The sequence below is a fragment of the Neofelis nebulosa genome, chromosome 18, assembly GCF_028018385.1.
Source record: "Neofelis nebulosa isolate mNeoNeb1 chromosome 18, mNeoNeb1.pri, whole genome shotgun sequence".
Taxonomy (NCBI): domain Eukaryota; kingdom Metazoa; phylum Chordata; class Mammalia; order Carnivora; family Felidae; genus Neofelis; species Neofelis nebulosa.
Window position 1 is genome coordinate 41,415,995 of NC_080799.1, and position 17,172 is coordinate 41,433,166.

General features: G+C 51.1%; 1 protein-coding gene across 4 annotated transcripts in view; it reads right to left on the bottom strand.

Annotated features, from left to right (window-relative positions):
• The window catches only part of MGRN1 (mahogunin ring finger 1), a 55,648-nt gene extending 43,089 nt beyond the window's left edge, over window positions 1-12,559 (bottom strand). For 2 of the 4 annotated variants that reach the window (XM_058710736.1, XM_058710737.1), the window contains exon 1: window positions 12,300-12,558. In XM_058710736.1, coding sequence (XP_058566719.1) covers window positions 12,300-12,387 — 88 coding nt within the window. In that variant the 5' untranslated portion in view covers window positions 12,388-12,558. Of the gene's footprint in view, window positions 1-12,299 lie in introns of all 4 variants that reach the window. The other 2 variants (XM_058710735.1, XM_058710738.1) reach the window with 2 other exon arrangements.
• Between the last annotated feature and the right edge of the window lie 4,613 nt (window positions 12,560-17,172).

Consider the following 17,172-nt stretch of genomic DNA (forward strand, 5'->3'; position numbering starts at 1 on the left):
AGGCGCGGGGCTTCCACGCCCCCTCTGAGCGCTCCACCCTCCCAGCCTCTCGCTGTGCTCACCAACCCAGAAGCCCCCTGAACCCGGCCCTTCAGGGTCTTCGTGGAGGCTTCGTCTTACGTGGGCTCGGCTGATTGAATCACTGGCTGCTGGCGACCCTCTCGATGTCCAGCCTCTAACCACAAAGTTGGCTCCAAACGCAGCCAGGCCCCATCCTTAGGTGCTTCCCCGAATCTCATCAACATAAACTCGGGTGTGGTTGAAAGGGGCTTGTTATGAGTATCAATACCAAATTCCAAGAGTTTTTTAGAAGCTCTGTGGCAGGAACAGAGAAAACACATCACAATGTCCCCTGTCTACCCCCCGGGTAAAGCAGGACGTTAGACACCCTGCACAACCCACTGCTAAGAAACACAGCTGGTGCTGGGCCCCGGGACACAGGGCGTGCGTCTCATGCTGCCCCAGTCTCCCCTACTCCAGTGGGGCTCGGAGAGGCGGGGTGGGGGGGGGGGGGCGGGGGGGGCACTGAGCAGGCGTAGGCAGGGGCTGGGAACAATTCACTGATTCCACAGGCCATAAACTCCTCTCATTCCCTAACGGGACAGATGTTCCCGGTTACCAGCTTCCCGAATCCGCTGTCACTAGGCCCCAGCTGGGCCTGACCAATGCGAGATGAGAACATCACAGTCCCCGAGTGATCTCAGGAAAGCATCTTCAGGCTCGTGAAACACCCTGCCGATTCCCCCTGAGCCAAAGTCATGCACGTACAGACAAGAGCGCTTCTCTGCTGGCCACATGCAGCCTAGGTGACCTAGTGTGGCCTGGCCTGTGTCCCCATCAGTAACACCCAGGCCTCAGTAAAAAACACTGGGAGCAGACTGATGAGGACAGCTCAGGATGTCCTCAGGATAAAAGGAGCCAATAATGCAAAGGAGCCTTGCACATGTGAAAAGGCATCTGAGAAACATCCGATTCCCAGCCCCTCCCACCCCCCCTCCCAAGCATGAAAGCCTTACCACAGCCGGACCATATTAAACAAAAATCTCAGGGCACCTGGGTGGCTCAGTCGGTAAGCGTCCGACTTCGGCTCAGGTCATGATCTCGCGGTCTGTGGGTTCGAGCCCCGTGTCGGGCTCTGTGCTGACAGCTCAGAGCCTGGAGCCTGTTTCAGATTCTATGTCTCTCTCTTCCTCTGACCCTCCCCTGTTCATGCTCTCTCTCTCTCTCTCTCTGTCTCAAAAATAAATAAATGTTAAAAAAAAATTTTTTAAACAAAAATCTCTCAGTCCCCAACATCACAGAGGAAAGAAAGATGACCTGAGAACAACTTTAAGCAAAGACCGTTTCACTGAGTTCCAGACTAAGTGCTTGTAGCCACCTTTTGTAAGAGGAGGGGTCCTTCTCTCTTCTGGAAACAGCCTCTACCAATAGGGGTGGGCCCCAGCGGCGGCCCAGCTCCGGTCCCCTCGACAATGCTCGTCGGCCAAGGTGGACACCCGGCGGTGCTGGACCAACACACGGTTCTCTCTCCTGTGGAAGTGGATCAGACACCGGAGGACTTGGTCCTTGAGGACCCCTGAGGGATGGCAATCAGGTACAGGCAAGGCACAGCAGAATGACACTGAGTCCAGAGGGGACATGGGGCTTTTGTGTTCTGGTGGCTTCCACATCTTGGGTCCCAACCTCAAGTTCCAGAGACCCACCCCCCACCAGGCTTCCAACACATTCAGTTCTTGTCTAAGCTAGTCTGCATAAATGCCATAGTGACAGCCAATTTTCAAGAATTAAAAACGTAACACAAAGCACTTAGGAAAGAACTCATGCAAATCAGTGAGAAGGGAGACAATCCAATATGAAAAATATGCAAATGATTTCCACACCTCACAAAAAGAGGAAGAGAAATGGATGGTAATTTACATATGTAAAGGTGCCCAACCTCCCTGGTCATCAGGGAAAGTAAATAAAAACTACAATGAGTGGGGCGCCTCTTGATACAGACTCATGGCCTTGATCCCAATGTTGTGGGATTGAGCACCATGTCTGGCTCCATGCTGAGCGTAGAGCCTGTTTGATATTCTCTCTCTCCCTCTGCCCTTTCCCGCCCCGCTAACGTTCTCTAATTAAAAAAAAAACAAAAACAAAAAACAAAAAAACTACAATGAGACAACCATGGCTAAAGTTGCGAACAAAACCAAACACACACACCCGACTCTCCCCAGGAGAGAACGCACGACAATCACAACTCTGCTCTGCTGATGAGGGTGCAGGTTGGTGCAGCGGCCCCACAACACCTCAAAACCTGCTGCAAGCCCAGCACACACAACCAACCGCTCGGCACCCACCGCCAGCTGGGACCATGGCCCCCAAGAGATAGGTCCTTAGGGGACTGAAAACTCGCAGACACAAAAAGTAGGGTGGTGGGTGCCGGGGACCGGCGAGTCTGTGTGTAAAGGGCACAGAGTTCAGCTGTGCGAGAGGGAAAGAGCCGCACAGGGAGAGGCCAGTGGGCGGCTGCACAACAGGGGGAACATACTGGATGTCACTGAACTGCACACTTCAAACGGTTATTAAGATGGGCACTGTTGGGGCACCTGGGTGGCTCAGTCGGTTAAGTGTCCGACTTCGGCTCAGGTCACGATCTCACGGTATGTGGGTTTGAGCCCCGCGTCGGGCTCCGTGCTGACTCCTCAGAGCCTGGAGCCTATTTCGGATTCTGTGTGTCTCCCTCTCTCTCTGACCCTCCCCCGTTCATGTCTCTGTCTCAAAAATAAATAAACGTTAAAAAAAAAAAAAGATGGGCACTGTTATGTGTACTTTACCACAATTAGGGAAAAAATGGACCCAAAGAAATCTGATCACGGGCACCAATGCAGTCACAGAAGTGTGCACAGCAGCGCTTTTCATAAGGGCTCAAACTGGAAATTCCCCCAACGCCCCTCCCCATGGATGAAGATGTGGTGGCATCCACAGACACTGGACTCTAACACAGAGGAGGCCAAGCTGACTACTGTCCCCATGAACGGTATGAGGGCCTCCTCACTGCAGAGGAGCAAAGAGGGGCCAGTTCCATCTATCACATTCAAAACAGGCAAAATCACCTCTGGTGGACTCGGAAGGGAGTTTCCCAGGGAGGAGGGAGGCAAAGATTGGGAGGGGGCACCAAGGGGGTTTGGGGGCTGCTACTGTTCCATTTCTTCAACATGTTCACTTTGTCATCATTCATCAAACTTACGATTTACACGTTTTCGAAATGCGTGTTACTCTTCACTTTTTTTAAGTTGTTATTTACTTTGATGTTAAACAAACACATGCAGACAGTCCCGCACTTAATGGTTTGTCTTCTGAGTTTTAGACTTTACAATGGTGCAAAAGCAATATGCATTCATCAGAACCCACATTTCAAATTGTGAATGTGGATCTTTTCCCCAGATAACCATCTGAGGTAGGAGCCTCCCCTGGGGAAGATGGGCAGGGCAGGAGCCCCAGGTCCAGGCAGCCATGCGGTCACAAGGTAAGCACTCGTGCTTGCGACCATTCTGAGCCCAGAGAACCATTTTGGTTTTCGCTGTAAGTATGGTATTCAACAAACATGAGATGTCAAACACTATCACCAAACCAGCTTCGTGTTGGTGATTTTGCCCACCCATAGGCTCACGAAAGTGCTCTGAGTGCATTTAAGGGAGATGAGGCTAGGTTCGGCAGGTTCGATGTATTCAATGCATTTTCGATGGGGACACAACCCCATCATAAGGTGAGGAAGATCTCTGTATTGTGGATATACGCACACATTTTTTAAACAATGCACAACCGAACACAACCCCGAAAGGCCCCCAGGGAGTCTGGTCACTCAGGGATGTCCTGTGGGTCAGGTGTGGATAACAGAAGGCTGCAGTTATCACAACGGTGGATGCCAGGGCCGCCCGGAGGGAGCCAGCACAGCGGTCTGCCCACTTGGGGGGGGGTCGGGCACCCAGGACCAAGCGAGAGGGCACGACTCAGGATCAGGCAGGATGAAAGGGCAGGGAAAGTGGCTCCAGGACTTCTTTTAGACACAGAGGTGGGGAGACGTTCCATCAGTCATTCCTCGAGGCTTGCGCCTCCTCACCTGGCTCCATGACTAAGCAAACCAACTGATCTCGTGTTAGGCAGCGAGGGCCCCTCTCCCACACAGTTCCATGCCATCAGCTTTTCTGCAAACAGCAGAGGGTGTGGGCCTCATTCTTCCTCCTTCCCACTCCCATCCTGGAGGGGCGGCCACCCCCTAAGGCACAGGCAGGGGCTGAGCCTGCTTCTCCCATCTCTGAGGAGCTGGGCAGACACAGGGGCAGTGAGCGGAACTGAACAATTCCCCTGTTATTTACTGAGGCCGAATCAGGCACCACATGGGTGGTGCATGTGACACCATCTGCCCTTTTATGGGACACCATTTTATGGAGCGACACAGAATCCTGAGGGTGAGTGACTGTACACAACCACACAGAAACGCACACAGGAAATGCCAAATGGAACACGACCCCATGAGAACGACTGGTCCGGACAGCACTAGGCTTGGGAAGCGAGGCAGGCGGCAGTGGTCACTGTCCACGGGGGCCATCCAGGAAGTGGAGGCCGGCCTCCAGGAAACTTCTGGGCCCGCTGAAAAACAAAAGTTCAGCAGGGCAGGGTACGGTCCCACCCTGCCAGCTCACGTGGACTCTCAGAGTCAGAACTGGAAGAGGCCTGGGGAACCAGAGGTTAACCCCAGTGAGTCAGGGAAATGGGGCCAGAGAGCAAGCGCCTGGCTCAAGGCCACAGATTGAGGACAGACTCAGGCCTCAGGACTCTGAATCCAGTGCTCCTCCCACCACACAGGCTCGATCTCATGTGCTAAACTGATCTTCCGTGACTTTCCGTGTTTGCGGATGGGTGTGTTATAAACACAATACAGGTTGCTCGCTTCGGCAGCACATATAATAAACACAATACAGGCCGCCCCAACCATGAGGAAGAAAACACACGCATGCGCTCACACACCAGTACAAACCCACACACCTTTTATCTTGGGCTACTGGGCCCTCAGTGCCACGGCTCACTGGAATGGCAGCAGCCACCGCCCTGGCATAGGATCAAAAAGCCCAGTGGCCGAGCGGCCAGACCAGCACAGGCCTGGGTTTTCTTCCCCGAGTGCCAGGCTGCACAAGCATGTGGAGCCGGCTCACGGACGTGAGAGTCCAACAAAGCCCAGGGCAGCGAGGCTGGCAACGAGGTTAGCAGGAGCTGATGGTCTTGTTATTTTCAAGTCAACAAAAAGTGATGGTGTGTTAACAATTCCCAGAGAAACTATGACAAGTCCCCAGAGTCATTGTGCCCTGACACATGCCCTGAACTGAATACACGATGCGGGGACCTCAGAAACAAACACAGAGCTCCAAGCCTCTCAGAACCCTGAGGGCAGGCGGCACTCTCACCGGGGGACCCACCACACCTCAGCTCCTGGGCCCCAGTGGCCGGCTCCTGAACCCCAGTAACCCAGGGTCGCTGCTGCAGGGAAACGGGTGCTCAGATGCCCACCCACCATGGCCCATTCAAATTGTTTCCTGTTGCTGTTAGTTTTTTACTGTTTTTACCTAAAACATAACAGCGGAAGCTCAGAAAATACAGCCTGTTTATGCAGCTCTTACAACGATAAAACCCAAACCAAGTTCACATGAGCAGAAACACAGAACTAGTTCTCTTATGAGCACAGCACATAAGAGGACACGGGGAAGCTGAATATGAATCCAGCTGAACCACATGACGCTGGTGACGATGGTGCAAAGTCTCTGAGCAAGAAGGTGAACCTGGCCCTGGACAGGTAGAGCCTCCTTCTCCCCATCCACTAACCTACTGTCACAGACACACGGGGCTCAGAGCACAAGCTCACTCCCTTGGGACATCATGGCCCAGGGACCCAGAATGCCCCTAATGATAGAGAACGTCTGCCTTCATCTCAAACTTCGGCCTCAGTTCGTTTCTTCAGTTGCCAAATAAATCAGTCAGCAAGGCCCCACCCTGGAAATGGGAGACCCTGACACGAGTGTTCGGGATGTTTTTACACTGCCAGCAAGACCTAGGCTCACAGCAAAGGTCTTGCACATGCCCTGGGCCCCTCCACCACCTGGCAGCAGACCCAGGAGTCCTCAGATCCCCGGCAGACACCCCACGGGATATGAGGAAGCCCGCTGTGAGCAGTCCGTACACCGAGGAGGTGAGGTTCGTTTCCTTCAAGGCCTGTTGGCACGAGCATCTGTCAAACGCCTACTGTACATGAGACTCAGATGCTGGGTGACGAAGGCCCGGGCTGATTTCCAGTTCCTCCACTAGAGGACAAAAGTCTAGGGTCACAGGACATGGCAAGGCTCCGGCAAGATAAAGGAGGTGAAAACACTGTGAGAGCACACGCACAAACAAAAGGTTTACATCTCGGGCATATCTCCCCCCCCGCCCCTGCCTGGGCCGGTAGGTCACATGTCTGATTGTCCCTCCTTCTGACCCTTCTCATGGGTGACCTGGTCCCAGCACGACCTCCCTCAGACACCAGGGCAGGGCAGCCAGCAGCGCTCTGAGACACACAATTAACAGTAATAAGAACAGCGGGAGGACAGACCGCGGCAGCAGCTGCCCACGGCCACGTCCTCTGTGGCTGCAGCCTGCGCTCGCTTCCGCATGTCCGCACCTTCTCTTTAGGAGCTCCCCGTGGTGTCCTAAGTCCTGCTCTGACCCACAACTGGAGACCGGCCGGCTGTGTGGTCACGGCAAGGGAGGCCAGACACAAACCCTCACAGTTACGGAGCTGACTTTTGTAAAAGTGCAAAGGTGGCCTGATGGAAAAAGGACAGTCTTCTCAACAAATGATAATTAAATAACTGAATCCCCACATGCAAAGAAAAGACCTCGTAGTTTCACCTGAGACCATACACACAAGAAAACATTAACTCAAAATGGATCATAGACCTAAATGCATGAGCTGAAACTTTTCTAAAACTTGTATGGAAAAAACAGAAAATCTTTGTAACCTTGAACAAGGTAAAGATCTCCCAGCTATAACTCCAAAAATATTAACCATTAAAAAAAAAATCGATAAATTGGGGCACCTGGGTTAAGTTGGTTAAGCATCTGACTTCTTGGTTTCAGCTTGGGTCATGATCCCATGCTTTGTGAGTTCCAACTCTTTGCTGACAGTTCAGAGCCTGCATGGGATTTTCTTTCTCCCTCTCTATCCCTCTCCTACTCGCGCATGTGCTCTCTCTCACTCCTTCCCTCTCAAAATAAATAAATAAACTTTAAATCACAGAGCTGATAAACAAACTGTATTACTGTATCCAGAATAATGGAACTACTACTCAGTAAGATTAACAATCCACTTTTTAAAAAAAATGAACAGGGGCGCCTGGGTGACTCAGTCGGTTGAGTGTTGGGACTCTGGCTCAGGTCATGATCTCATGGTTCGTGGGTTTGTTCCCCGCGTTGGGTTCTGTGCTCACAGCTCAGAGCCTGAAGCCTGCTTCTGATTCTGTGCCTCCTTCTCCCTCTCCCTCTGCCCTCCCCCTGCTCACGAACACTGTCTCTCTCTCTCAAAAATAAATACACATTAAAATTTTTTAAAAGTAATAAAATAATAATAATTTAAAAAATGAACAAAAGACAAAAACAGACTTCTGCCATGTGCGCCTCTCTCTCTCTCTCTCTCTCTCTCTCTCTCACACACACACACAGTATACAAATGGCTAATAAGCACATGAAAAGATGCTCCACGTCTTCAGTCATCGGGGAAATGCAAATCAAAATCACAATGGGATACCGCTTCATGCCCACAAGGATGGCTACAATTAAAAAGGTAGGCCAACAGGGTGCCTGGCTGGCTCAGTCTGTAGAGCATGTGACTCTTGATCTCAGGGTCCGGAGTTTAAGCTCAGCTCCAAGATGGGCAGAGAAGCTACCTGTTGGGCGAAGAGCCCAGTTTAAAAAAAAAAAAAGATAGATAATAATAACTGTTAGCAAGGATGTGGAGAATTGGAACCTTCACACACCGCTGGCGGGAATATAAAATGAAGCAGCTGCTGTGGAAAACAGTCTGGCACTTCATCAGAAGGTTAAACACAGAATCACCATATGACCCAGCAATTCCACTCCAACGTGTATACTATAGACAATTAAAAAGGGCCACACAAATGTTCAGTGTTCATAGCAGCGTTATTCATAATAGCCAAAAACCGGAAACAACCCAAATGTTAACTGGTAAATAAACAACATGTACTATATCTGTACACAAAGGTACAGACACCTGTTACCACGTGGTAGAACTCCGAAGACGTTGTTTTAAGTGCAAAAAGCCACACACCAAACTACATGTTGTGGGGCACCTGGGTGGCTCAGTTGGTGAAGGGTCCAACTTCGGCTCAGGTCATGATCTCACAAGCTTGTGAGTTCGAGCCCCGCATCGGGCTCTGTGCTGACAGCTCAGAGTCTAGAGCCTGCTTCCGATTCTGTGTCCCTCTCTCGCTCTGCCCCTCCCCTGCTCGTGCTCTGTCTCTCTCTCTCAAGAATAAATAAAATGTTAAAAAAAAAAAACTTAAGGGGCACCTGGGTGGCTCAGTCAGTTGGGCATCTGACTTCAGCTCAGGTCATGATCGCACCCTGTGTGGGTTTGAGCCCCGCGTCAGGCTCTGTGCTGACAGCTCGGAGCCTGGAGCCTGCTTTGAATTCTGTGTCTCCCTGTCTCTCTGCCCTTCCCTACTCACGCTCTGTCTCTCTCTGTCTCTCAAAAATAAACACTGAAATAAAATTTTTTTAATTAAAAAAAAAAAGAAACTACAAGTTGTATGATTCCTTTTCTTTTTTATCTTTGAAAGAGAGTGCACACATGTGCACATGAGCAGGGAAGGGACAGAGAGAGAGGGGGAGAGAGAGGCAGAGAAAGAATCCCAAGCAGGCATGAGGAGGGAAGGGACAAAGAGAGAGGGAGAGCGAGGGAGAGGGGGAGAGAGAGAATTCCAAGAATGCTCCACACCATCAGCGCAGAGCCCAACACGGGGCTCGAACTCACAAAGCCATGAGATAGTGACTTGAGCCGAAACCAAGAGTCAGACATTTAACCAACTGAGCCACCAAGTGCCCCTGTATGATTCCTTTTATATGAAGTGTCCAGAGAGGGCATATTTTAAAGACAGAAGCCAGATCAGGTGGAAACTGAGATGGACTGCAAACAGGCACAATGAAACTCTGGAAGGTGATGGAAATGTCTAAAACTGATTTGCACAGTTGTATAAATTTACTGGAAGTCAACAAATCATACATTTACAATGGATGAGTCATATGACATACAACTCGATAAAGTTGCTTAAAAAGTAAAATGAATAAATAAATACAACGAAAACAAAGCAAATGTAATTAAATTTCAGCTAGGTACTGTTGCAGTACATGCTGAAAGTTCCACAAACAAAAGAAAATTGGACAGATGTTAAAAGTTCCCACCACAGGGGCGCCTGGGTGGCGCAGTCGGTTAAGCGTCCGACTTCAGCCAGGTCACGATCTCGCGGTCCGTGAGTTCGAGCCCCGCGTCAGGCTCTGGGCTGATGGCTCGGAGCCTGGAGCCTGTTTCCGATTCTGTGTCTCCCTCTCTCTCTGCCCCTCCCCCGTTCATGCTCTGTCTCTCTCTGTCCCAAAAATAAATAAAAAACGTTGAAAAAAAAATTTAAAAAAAAAAAAAAAGTTCCCACCACAAAAAAAAAAAAAAAAAAAAGTGATGAGGATGCTAACTCACCTTATTTCCTGACATGTACATTTATGAAATCATTAGACTGCACACCTTACACTTACATAATGCTATATGTCAATTAAGTCTCAATAAAGCTGGGAGGGATCAGTGCTACAGATATGTTAAAAAATATTAGCATCCAGGGGCACCTGGGTGGCTCAGTCGGTTAAGCATCCGACTTCGGCTCAGGTCATGATCTCACGGTCCGTGAGTTCGAGCCCCCGTCCGTCGGGCTCTGTGCTGACAGCTCAGAGCCTGGAGCTTGTTTCAGATTCTGTGTCTCCCTCTTTCTCTGACCCTCCCCCGTTCATGCTCTGTCTCTCTGTCTCAAAAATAAATAAACATTAAAAATTAAAAAAAATATATTAGCATCCAATTTTTCTCTCCTCAATATTATCGATGAAATTAACAGAGACCTGAGAAGATAACTTTCTCATAAAGCGATTGAATGGTCCACAGGGCCAACCCCTAAAAATCATCTGAAATACCCCTGGGGACCTTGTCCACCCTTGGAGAAACATACTAAGGTCCTGCTAAGGTCATTTCTGCCTCAGACTGACCCTCCCTGAGCAAGGTGGCCCGAGGGACAAGGAAGCCCAGGGGACAGGTTTTGGACTGGACAGGTCCAGGCAAGCACTGCTATGGTGCTCTAAGGTAGCCCATGACATTCACCTGCGTGCCACCCTAATCGATTAGTTGTGGCCGACTGGCATGTTCATTAATGGCTTCTGAAACCAAGTCCAGGCTTGGTGACAAAGAGTGTCCTGAATGATTAGCCAGGTCTACCACACAGAATCTGAAAGTTGTGTTATAAAGGCCTTGTACTTGTGGTTTCGTCCAAACACCCAAATGAAGGAACATCAAGTATGTGGCCCTCGCCCTGGATTAACATAGGAAATGCCACATTAAACTCTGATATCTCTGCCATGCTACTGCTAACTGCTATTAGGGTCTGAAATGTCCACCTAATTTCCTTTTTAAACCTTTACAGCAATTAACATTTTAGGAGGACTTCCAGTGCCAGTCACTGTTCTAAACACTGTACAGGGCTCAACCCATTTTACAGATGAGGAAACTGTGACCCAGGGGGCTACGCAACTTGCCTCCAATCACTCAGCCAAAGACAGGCTGGAAGAACATCGGAGATGAAAGAATGAATTCAAACAACTGCTTCATGAGACGTGGGGATGTCAGCCCGCAGGCCTTCAGGGATCCCCACACCAGGCTGGGCTGCCCTGTGCTTATGCTTGGGACACAAGCAGGCAACAGTGGCTTCTGCCCACTTCGGCCTCACCCCCTCCTGACTGCCACAAAACGCTGTGCTAGTCTCCACCCCTCTATTCTCCCAGACACTCCCCCTTTTGGGGCTTCCAAAATCAGCACAGAGCAGTTCTTAAATCTGAGTGGACATCAGACTCATTTGACAAATGAGTTTAAACGCAGGTTGCTAGGCCCCAGCAGGTCTGAGGCAGGGCCTGGGAAATGCATGCTTAACAAGCTTCCCTACCAGTGGGAGTGGGTGGTCCGCGGCTACACTCAAAGGAAACCTGGCCTGGTGGGTGCGTGAAAGCCAACTGTGAGGCCTACAAGACCCCGATAGCAGATCAGATTCTTCAGAAGCCAGGATCAGGTGATCCAACCGAAAGACCCCCCTGAGGTCCAAATTCTCTGTTCTTTTTCTTCTTTCCAAGGCAAATCACCCCACGAGGAGATGGAGAGGAAAGCACCCAAGCTAAAGTCCTGGGTCAGTCCACACTCTTTAGAGGCAGCAAAACAGAGTGTAAACAAGTCCACAGGGGTCGGATTTGTGGTCCTGCGCCTAGATGTGCTTCCACCCAGGTCTAAGACCTTGGGAAAGTCACTTCCTTGCTGCAGGCTCAGGTCTCCCTGCCACGGAAAAGGAGACCAGAGAACCAGACAGGTCTCCTCCAACCAGTCTCCTGTTCTCCAGCAAGGGCTCCAAGCCTTACCCCATCAAATCTCCTTGGGCCCAGCCCCTCTCCTCCCACCCCCCATTCACGTACACACAGGAAAGCTAAGCCTCTGTTCAGATGGCATGGGCAGTGTTCAGAACTACTGGCCCAGTCTTCACACCAAGCCACCAAAGAAAGCCCAAACTGACGATGGTGCGATGTCAATCCCTTTGACAATGACCACTTTGTAAGCGCAAGCTAAGCGCCGAGCACCGTGCTAACCCCTCACCAGCATCGCGCCCCGAACCTCATCCCAGCCCTAAGGCTTTCCGGTGAGTCTCCCCTGTGTGCAGACGAGAAAAGTGAGGCGCCCAGAGGCGAAGTGACTGACCCAAGGTCACCCAGCCGGGACGGGGCAGGCAGCCCGGGGCTCCACCCACGGCCCGAGTGGAGGTCGCGCGGAGCCCCGGGCCGGGAGGAGCAGGGAGGGCAGCGGGCCGGGCAGAGCCCCCACCTCACCCTCTGCGGAGAGCCTCGCGCGGGCGCGCCCTGCCCACCCGGGTTCCGGCCCAGGTCTCGCCCTCCGCTCCCGGAGCCGAGCGGCCGCTCACCGGACTTCGGGGGGTAGCGATAGGCCGAGTTCGCCTGGATGTCGATGTCCTCCACGCCCGCGATGCGGCGGCTCAGGATGGAGCCCATGGTGCACGGCGAGCCGGGCCGGGCCGGCCGGGGCCGGGACGCGGGCGGCGGCGGCGTCCTCAAGCGGACATGCCCCGGACCAGGCCACACGGACACTAGCCCACGGCCGCGGGCGCCTCGGCCTCCGAGCCCCAACCCTCAGCTCCGCTGGGGGCCCGACGCCACGGCGGCCCTCCGCCCCCCGGGCATGAGGCACTTCGGGAAATGGAGTCCCTTCACTTCCCTTCGCCGCCCAGGGCGACGGGCTGCGGCACGGGCACCCTGCCTAAGAACTACATGTCCCAGGATGCCCTTCGCCACGGCGTCGTGAAGTTGTTGACCAGCGTTCAGGAACAAACCAAATGGACCTGAATCCAGAGGGGAGGATTCATCACCGCAAACTGACCTTCCCTCTACATTCCAAGCACGGTACTAGCATCGTAACTCTTTAGCCTCCTAATCATCTGTTCATATACAGATCCTCATAGGAATCCAGCGCCTTCCATTTAGCCCCTGTCTGAAATATCTCCCTGAGCCACCATGGTTCTCCCCACTTCCCAGGGTTTATCTCCGGCCCCGGCCAGAAGAGGGCATACCTCTACCTGCCGCCCGGCAATAGCTGGGGTGGAACCCAAGGCCGTCAGGAGTGGGGCTCCCTGGCGAAGCCAAGGGCTTCCTTCAGCCCCTTTCCAAAACTCAAAGCTTCTCTTTGGCTCCACGTCCAGAACAATCACCCTGAAAACATAATTTTACAGCCCCACACCGAGGCAGTAGACCTCTTCTCATTTTACATATAGAGAAGAGACGGCTGCATATGAGGTGTGGAAGGCAAGTTTAAAAAACCGGTCAGGATTCAAGGCTTGCCGATTGCAATGTACTTTCCTGGCTTTTGAGTCCATATAATTCTGTAAGCAGGCCAAGTGGAGGTCTGTTTGGCCTACTTTTCAGTTGAGAAACGGGTTTCAAGAAGAAAGTGACTTTCTAAGTCAAGTCTGCTGTATCAAGAAAGCTGGGAGAGCAGCAGCTGCTGAAGGGTCTCAAATGGTAAATGCACCACATTCCCCGTTAAAGTGAGTCCTACACATTTCCGGTGGCTAGAATCCAGAATACAACCTTCTATTGTCAGGGAACCTGGGAAGCCAAAGTTAATAGAAGAGGTGAAAGACTTATGTGATTATGAGTAGAGTTCCAGATCTTGGAAGAGCCGGATTATATCTGTGCTTCACGATCAAGATCCCCATTTACCGAGCACCTACTGTGTGCCAGGCATCACGTTGAGGACTTTATACAGGGTCGTTGAATTTTCTGATGTAGCTTTTATTTTATTTTATTTTTTAAGTGTTTATTGTTAAGAGAGAGAGAGAGGGAGAAGATGAGTGGGGGAGGGGCAGAGACAGAGGAAGACACAGAATCTGAAGCAGGCTCCAGGCTCTGAGCTGTCAACACAGAGCCCAACGCTGGGGCTCGAACTCACAAACCATGAGATCATGACCTGAGCCCATATTGGACACTTAACGGACTGAGCCGCCCAGGTGCCCCTCTGATGTAGCTTTTAATTCCCAATTCACAGAAGAGGAGAGTGAAGCTGGGAGATGTGAGGTACCCAACTCAGGCTTCATTGTAGATACATGGTAATAAAGCTGGAACTTGAACAAAGCCACTCCTTTTACTGCCACACTCCCCTACTACTCCAGAGGCAGGAGCATTCAGATGTACTATGTTTCATGGCTCTTGCCACCAGATGGGCCTGAAGACCCCTCCACTCTTTGTGATCTTTCTTCCCCTTTCCTTCTGTTAAATCACATAACGCTTGTGTGTATACACACACACATATACCAAAACTGAATTCAATTTACTGGCCTTCCTGTTTGGGGGATAGCATAGATCCTGACGTTCTCATTGAAAAACAATCCTAGGAGCATGTCCTTCCTATACATCCTGGGCCATTTCCATGGGCTGGATGTTTGATTAAACATCCTTCTTAATAGAGCTTTGGACTTGTTCTGTGCTTATCCATGCCCCGCTGGGAGACAGGCCTTTTTTGATTTGTTATTAGTTCTCTTGTCAACATCTGTGCTGATTCATTTATTTATTCAACAAATATTTATTACTCAGGTACTATGTGATGGGCAATGAGCCAGACTATGAGCCAGGCAACAGGGATCAAATGCAAGAATGCTAGATGTGGACCACACAGGCTAGTGTAGAAAGACACTAAAAAGGTGAACAAAATGTGGTGGGTGCTATAGGAGAATAGAGGTGCAAATAAATGATAAGACAGGGGCGCCTGGGTGGCTCATTTGGTTAAGCATCTGACTTCAGCTCACGTCATGATCTCATGAGTTTGTGAGTTCGAGCCCTGCATCAGGTTCTGCACTGATCATGCGGAGCCTGCCTGGGATTCTCATTCTCTCCCTCCCTCTCTCTCTACCCCTCCCCCACTTGCTCATGTGTGCGCTCTCTCTCAAAATAAATAAAGTTAAAAAAATAATAAGAGACACCTACTTATTGATAGGGGCGTCAGGGAAGGCTTCTCTGAAGAGGTGACGTTTAAGCCAGGACTTGAAATACAAATAAGAGCAAAGGTGGGGGTGCAATTCTGAGGAAGTAAGCCAATCCAGGTTCCAAGCAGAGAAAACACCAGGTGCAAAGGCCCGGAGGCTATAAGGAGCTGAGTATGATCCAGGAGCTCAGAGGCCAGCGTAGCTAAAATCAAGGTGGGGGGTAGAGTATAAGAACAGAGGTCAAGAGTGAGTCAGTGGCCAGATCTCAAGTCCCCTCAGTCAACCAGCATTGGGTCTTTCACACTTAATTTTAGCCAAATGACCTAAAAGCGATAGCATTGGGTCTTTTGAAAGACACTGGGCACTGTTGATGGGCACCTGGGGTGAGTCCCTTGAGTCTAGCTTTCTGAGCCTTCTGAGGGGGCAGGATCCTCGCCTATTCATTCCTGTGCTCCCAGAGTCAGGCACCCAGTGATCTATGGAGTGTTTGAAAGAATAGAAGCAGCTGGCTCAGTCAGCAGAGCATATGACTCTTGATCACAGGGTTGTAGGTTCAAACCCCACATTGGGTGTGGAGATCGCTTAAACATTAAATCTTAAAAAAATTAAAAATGGAGGTGGGAAGGAGGAGGCCAGGGCATGCTGGGGAGGCTCTGGCAGAGCCTCCAATTCCCTGAACTTCAGGTAAGATGGTACGGCTAGAAATACCTTTTATTCCCCTGCCCCCATCTACTGGTCCCAGCTGTCAGGCGCCTGCTAAGAAATCCAAAGTCCATTCTTTAGCCAGGCTGATCCTGGCTGAAAACAAGGTTGTTTTTTCCTCCCCTGCTGCCCTTGGGAAAACTAGCAAGCTAGCGGGGCCATGGGGACCCAAAGAGTGACCTTTGCTCCTGCTAGCCTCATCTGCCCCACCCCAGCCAGAACAGCTCCTTCTGAGCTGGACAAGCCTGGGCAGGTAACTGAGTGTTGCTGGATAAGGGTAGGAGGAAAGGTAAAGGTACTTCCCGTTTCCTTGAACAAGAAAACCCCCTAGCAGGCCCTGCCAGGACACTGCCCGTGCTCACTTGCCAGACATACACCCTCATGGGCTAATGGGTGCCTGTTCTCCACTGGCTCTGAACACAGGCAAGAGTGTAAGGAGGTTTGGATTCCAGCCTTAAAAGTTTCCTCATCTGTAAAATGAGGCTTGGGCTCCCTAGAGTGGTCCAGATGGAGGTAAAGAGGTGAGTACCAGAAATAGTGCTGAGCACTTCATAGATATTAATCTACCTTCAGCAGTCCTGGGAGAGCTCCACACTCCTACCTTGGGTTCCACAAATGAAATGAAGCTCAGGGCTACACTACTTGTATCCAACATCAGTCACTAAGCAGTGGAGTCAAGACTGACAACCAGATCTATCTGGCTCCAGAACCATCTCACCGTCCATCACGCTCTGTCTCAGTGGAACAGTGATAGCAGAAACCACATCCAAAGCCCACTACCTTGTGCTGAGCGCTTTACCCACGTTAATTCATGCTTATGATGCTTTGTTAAGGTGAGGGGCCATTCTTAACAAGACCAGGAATCTCCTGGCACTATCAGGGTTTGCAAAAAATGGCAGAGCCTGAGTGATCCCCATGTGGCAGAAGAGACACCAAAATCTGATTTCCCATGAGGACAGGATACCTCTACCAGGCTGAGGTGCTCACCTGGCAGAGGACACTGAGAGTCCACCCCCTGCCTGTAGGCTAGGCCAGGGAACCTAGCCCTTGGAGGCCCCTTAGCACTCTCATTGTGCAGGTCTCCCTGGAGCTATCCTGGTGCCCCAGCACTCCCCAGGCCCCCACAACCCTGGATCCCTTCAGGCCCTGTCCACCGGGCTCCCATTATCCTCCTCCCACCAGCTAAAGACAGAACCTCTGGAAAGATGAAAGGACCCAGGAAGGGGTTCCCCCCACCCCTCCGGTGTGGGATAGCTCCCTCCATCTGGTTCAATTCTAACAGTGAAGCGCTGGGTAGGGAGGGTGGGGTGCTCCCTTAGAACCAGACGCATCCAAAACATTTCCTGATCCAGACTGGACCCTTCGGCCACCATCTGGACGCCACACTGAGCCTAAAGTGGACAACTGATCAGATCTAGTAAAACCTCTCAATGACTTTTAACCCTAACCCCCCAGGGCCTGTATCAGCTTCCAGAAGGCACTTTTCATACTTCTACATTTCCACAATTGTACATCCGTTCTTTGGGATTTTTAACACACGGCCTCAACCCACCCTCGCCACCAGGAGACCTTTCTCGGGTTTGCTCTCCGCTGTAACCCC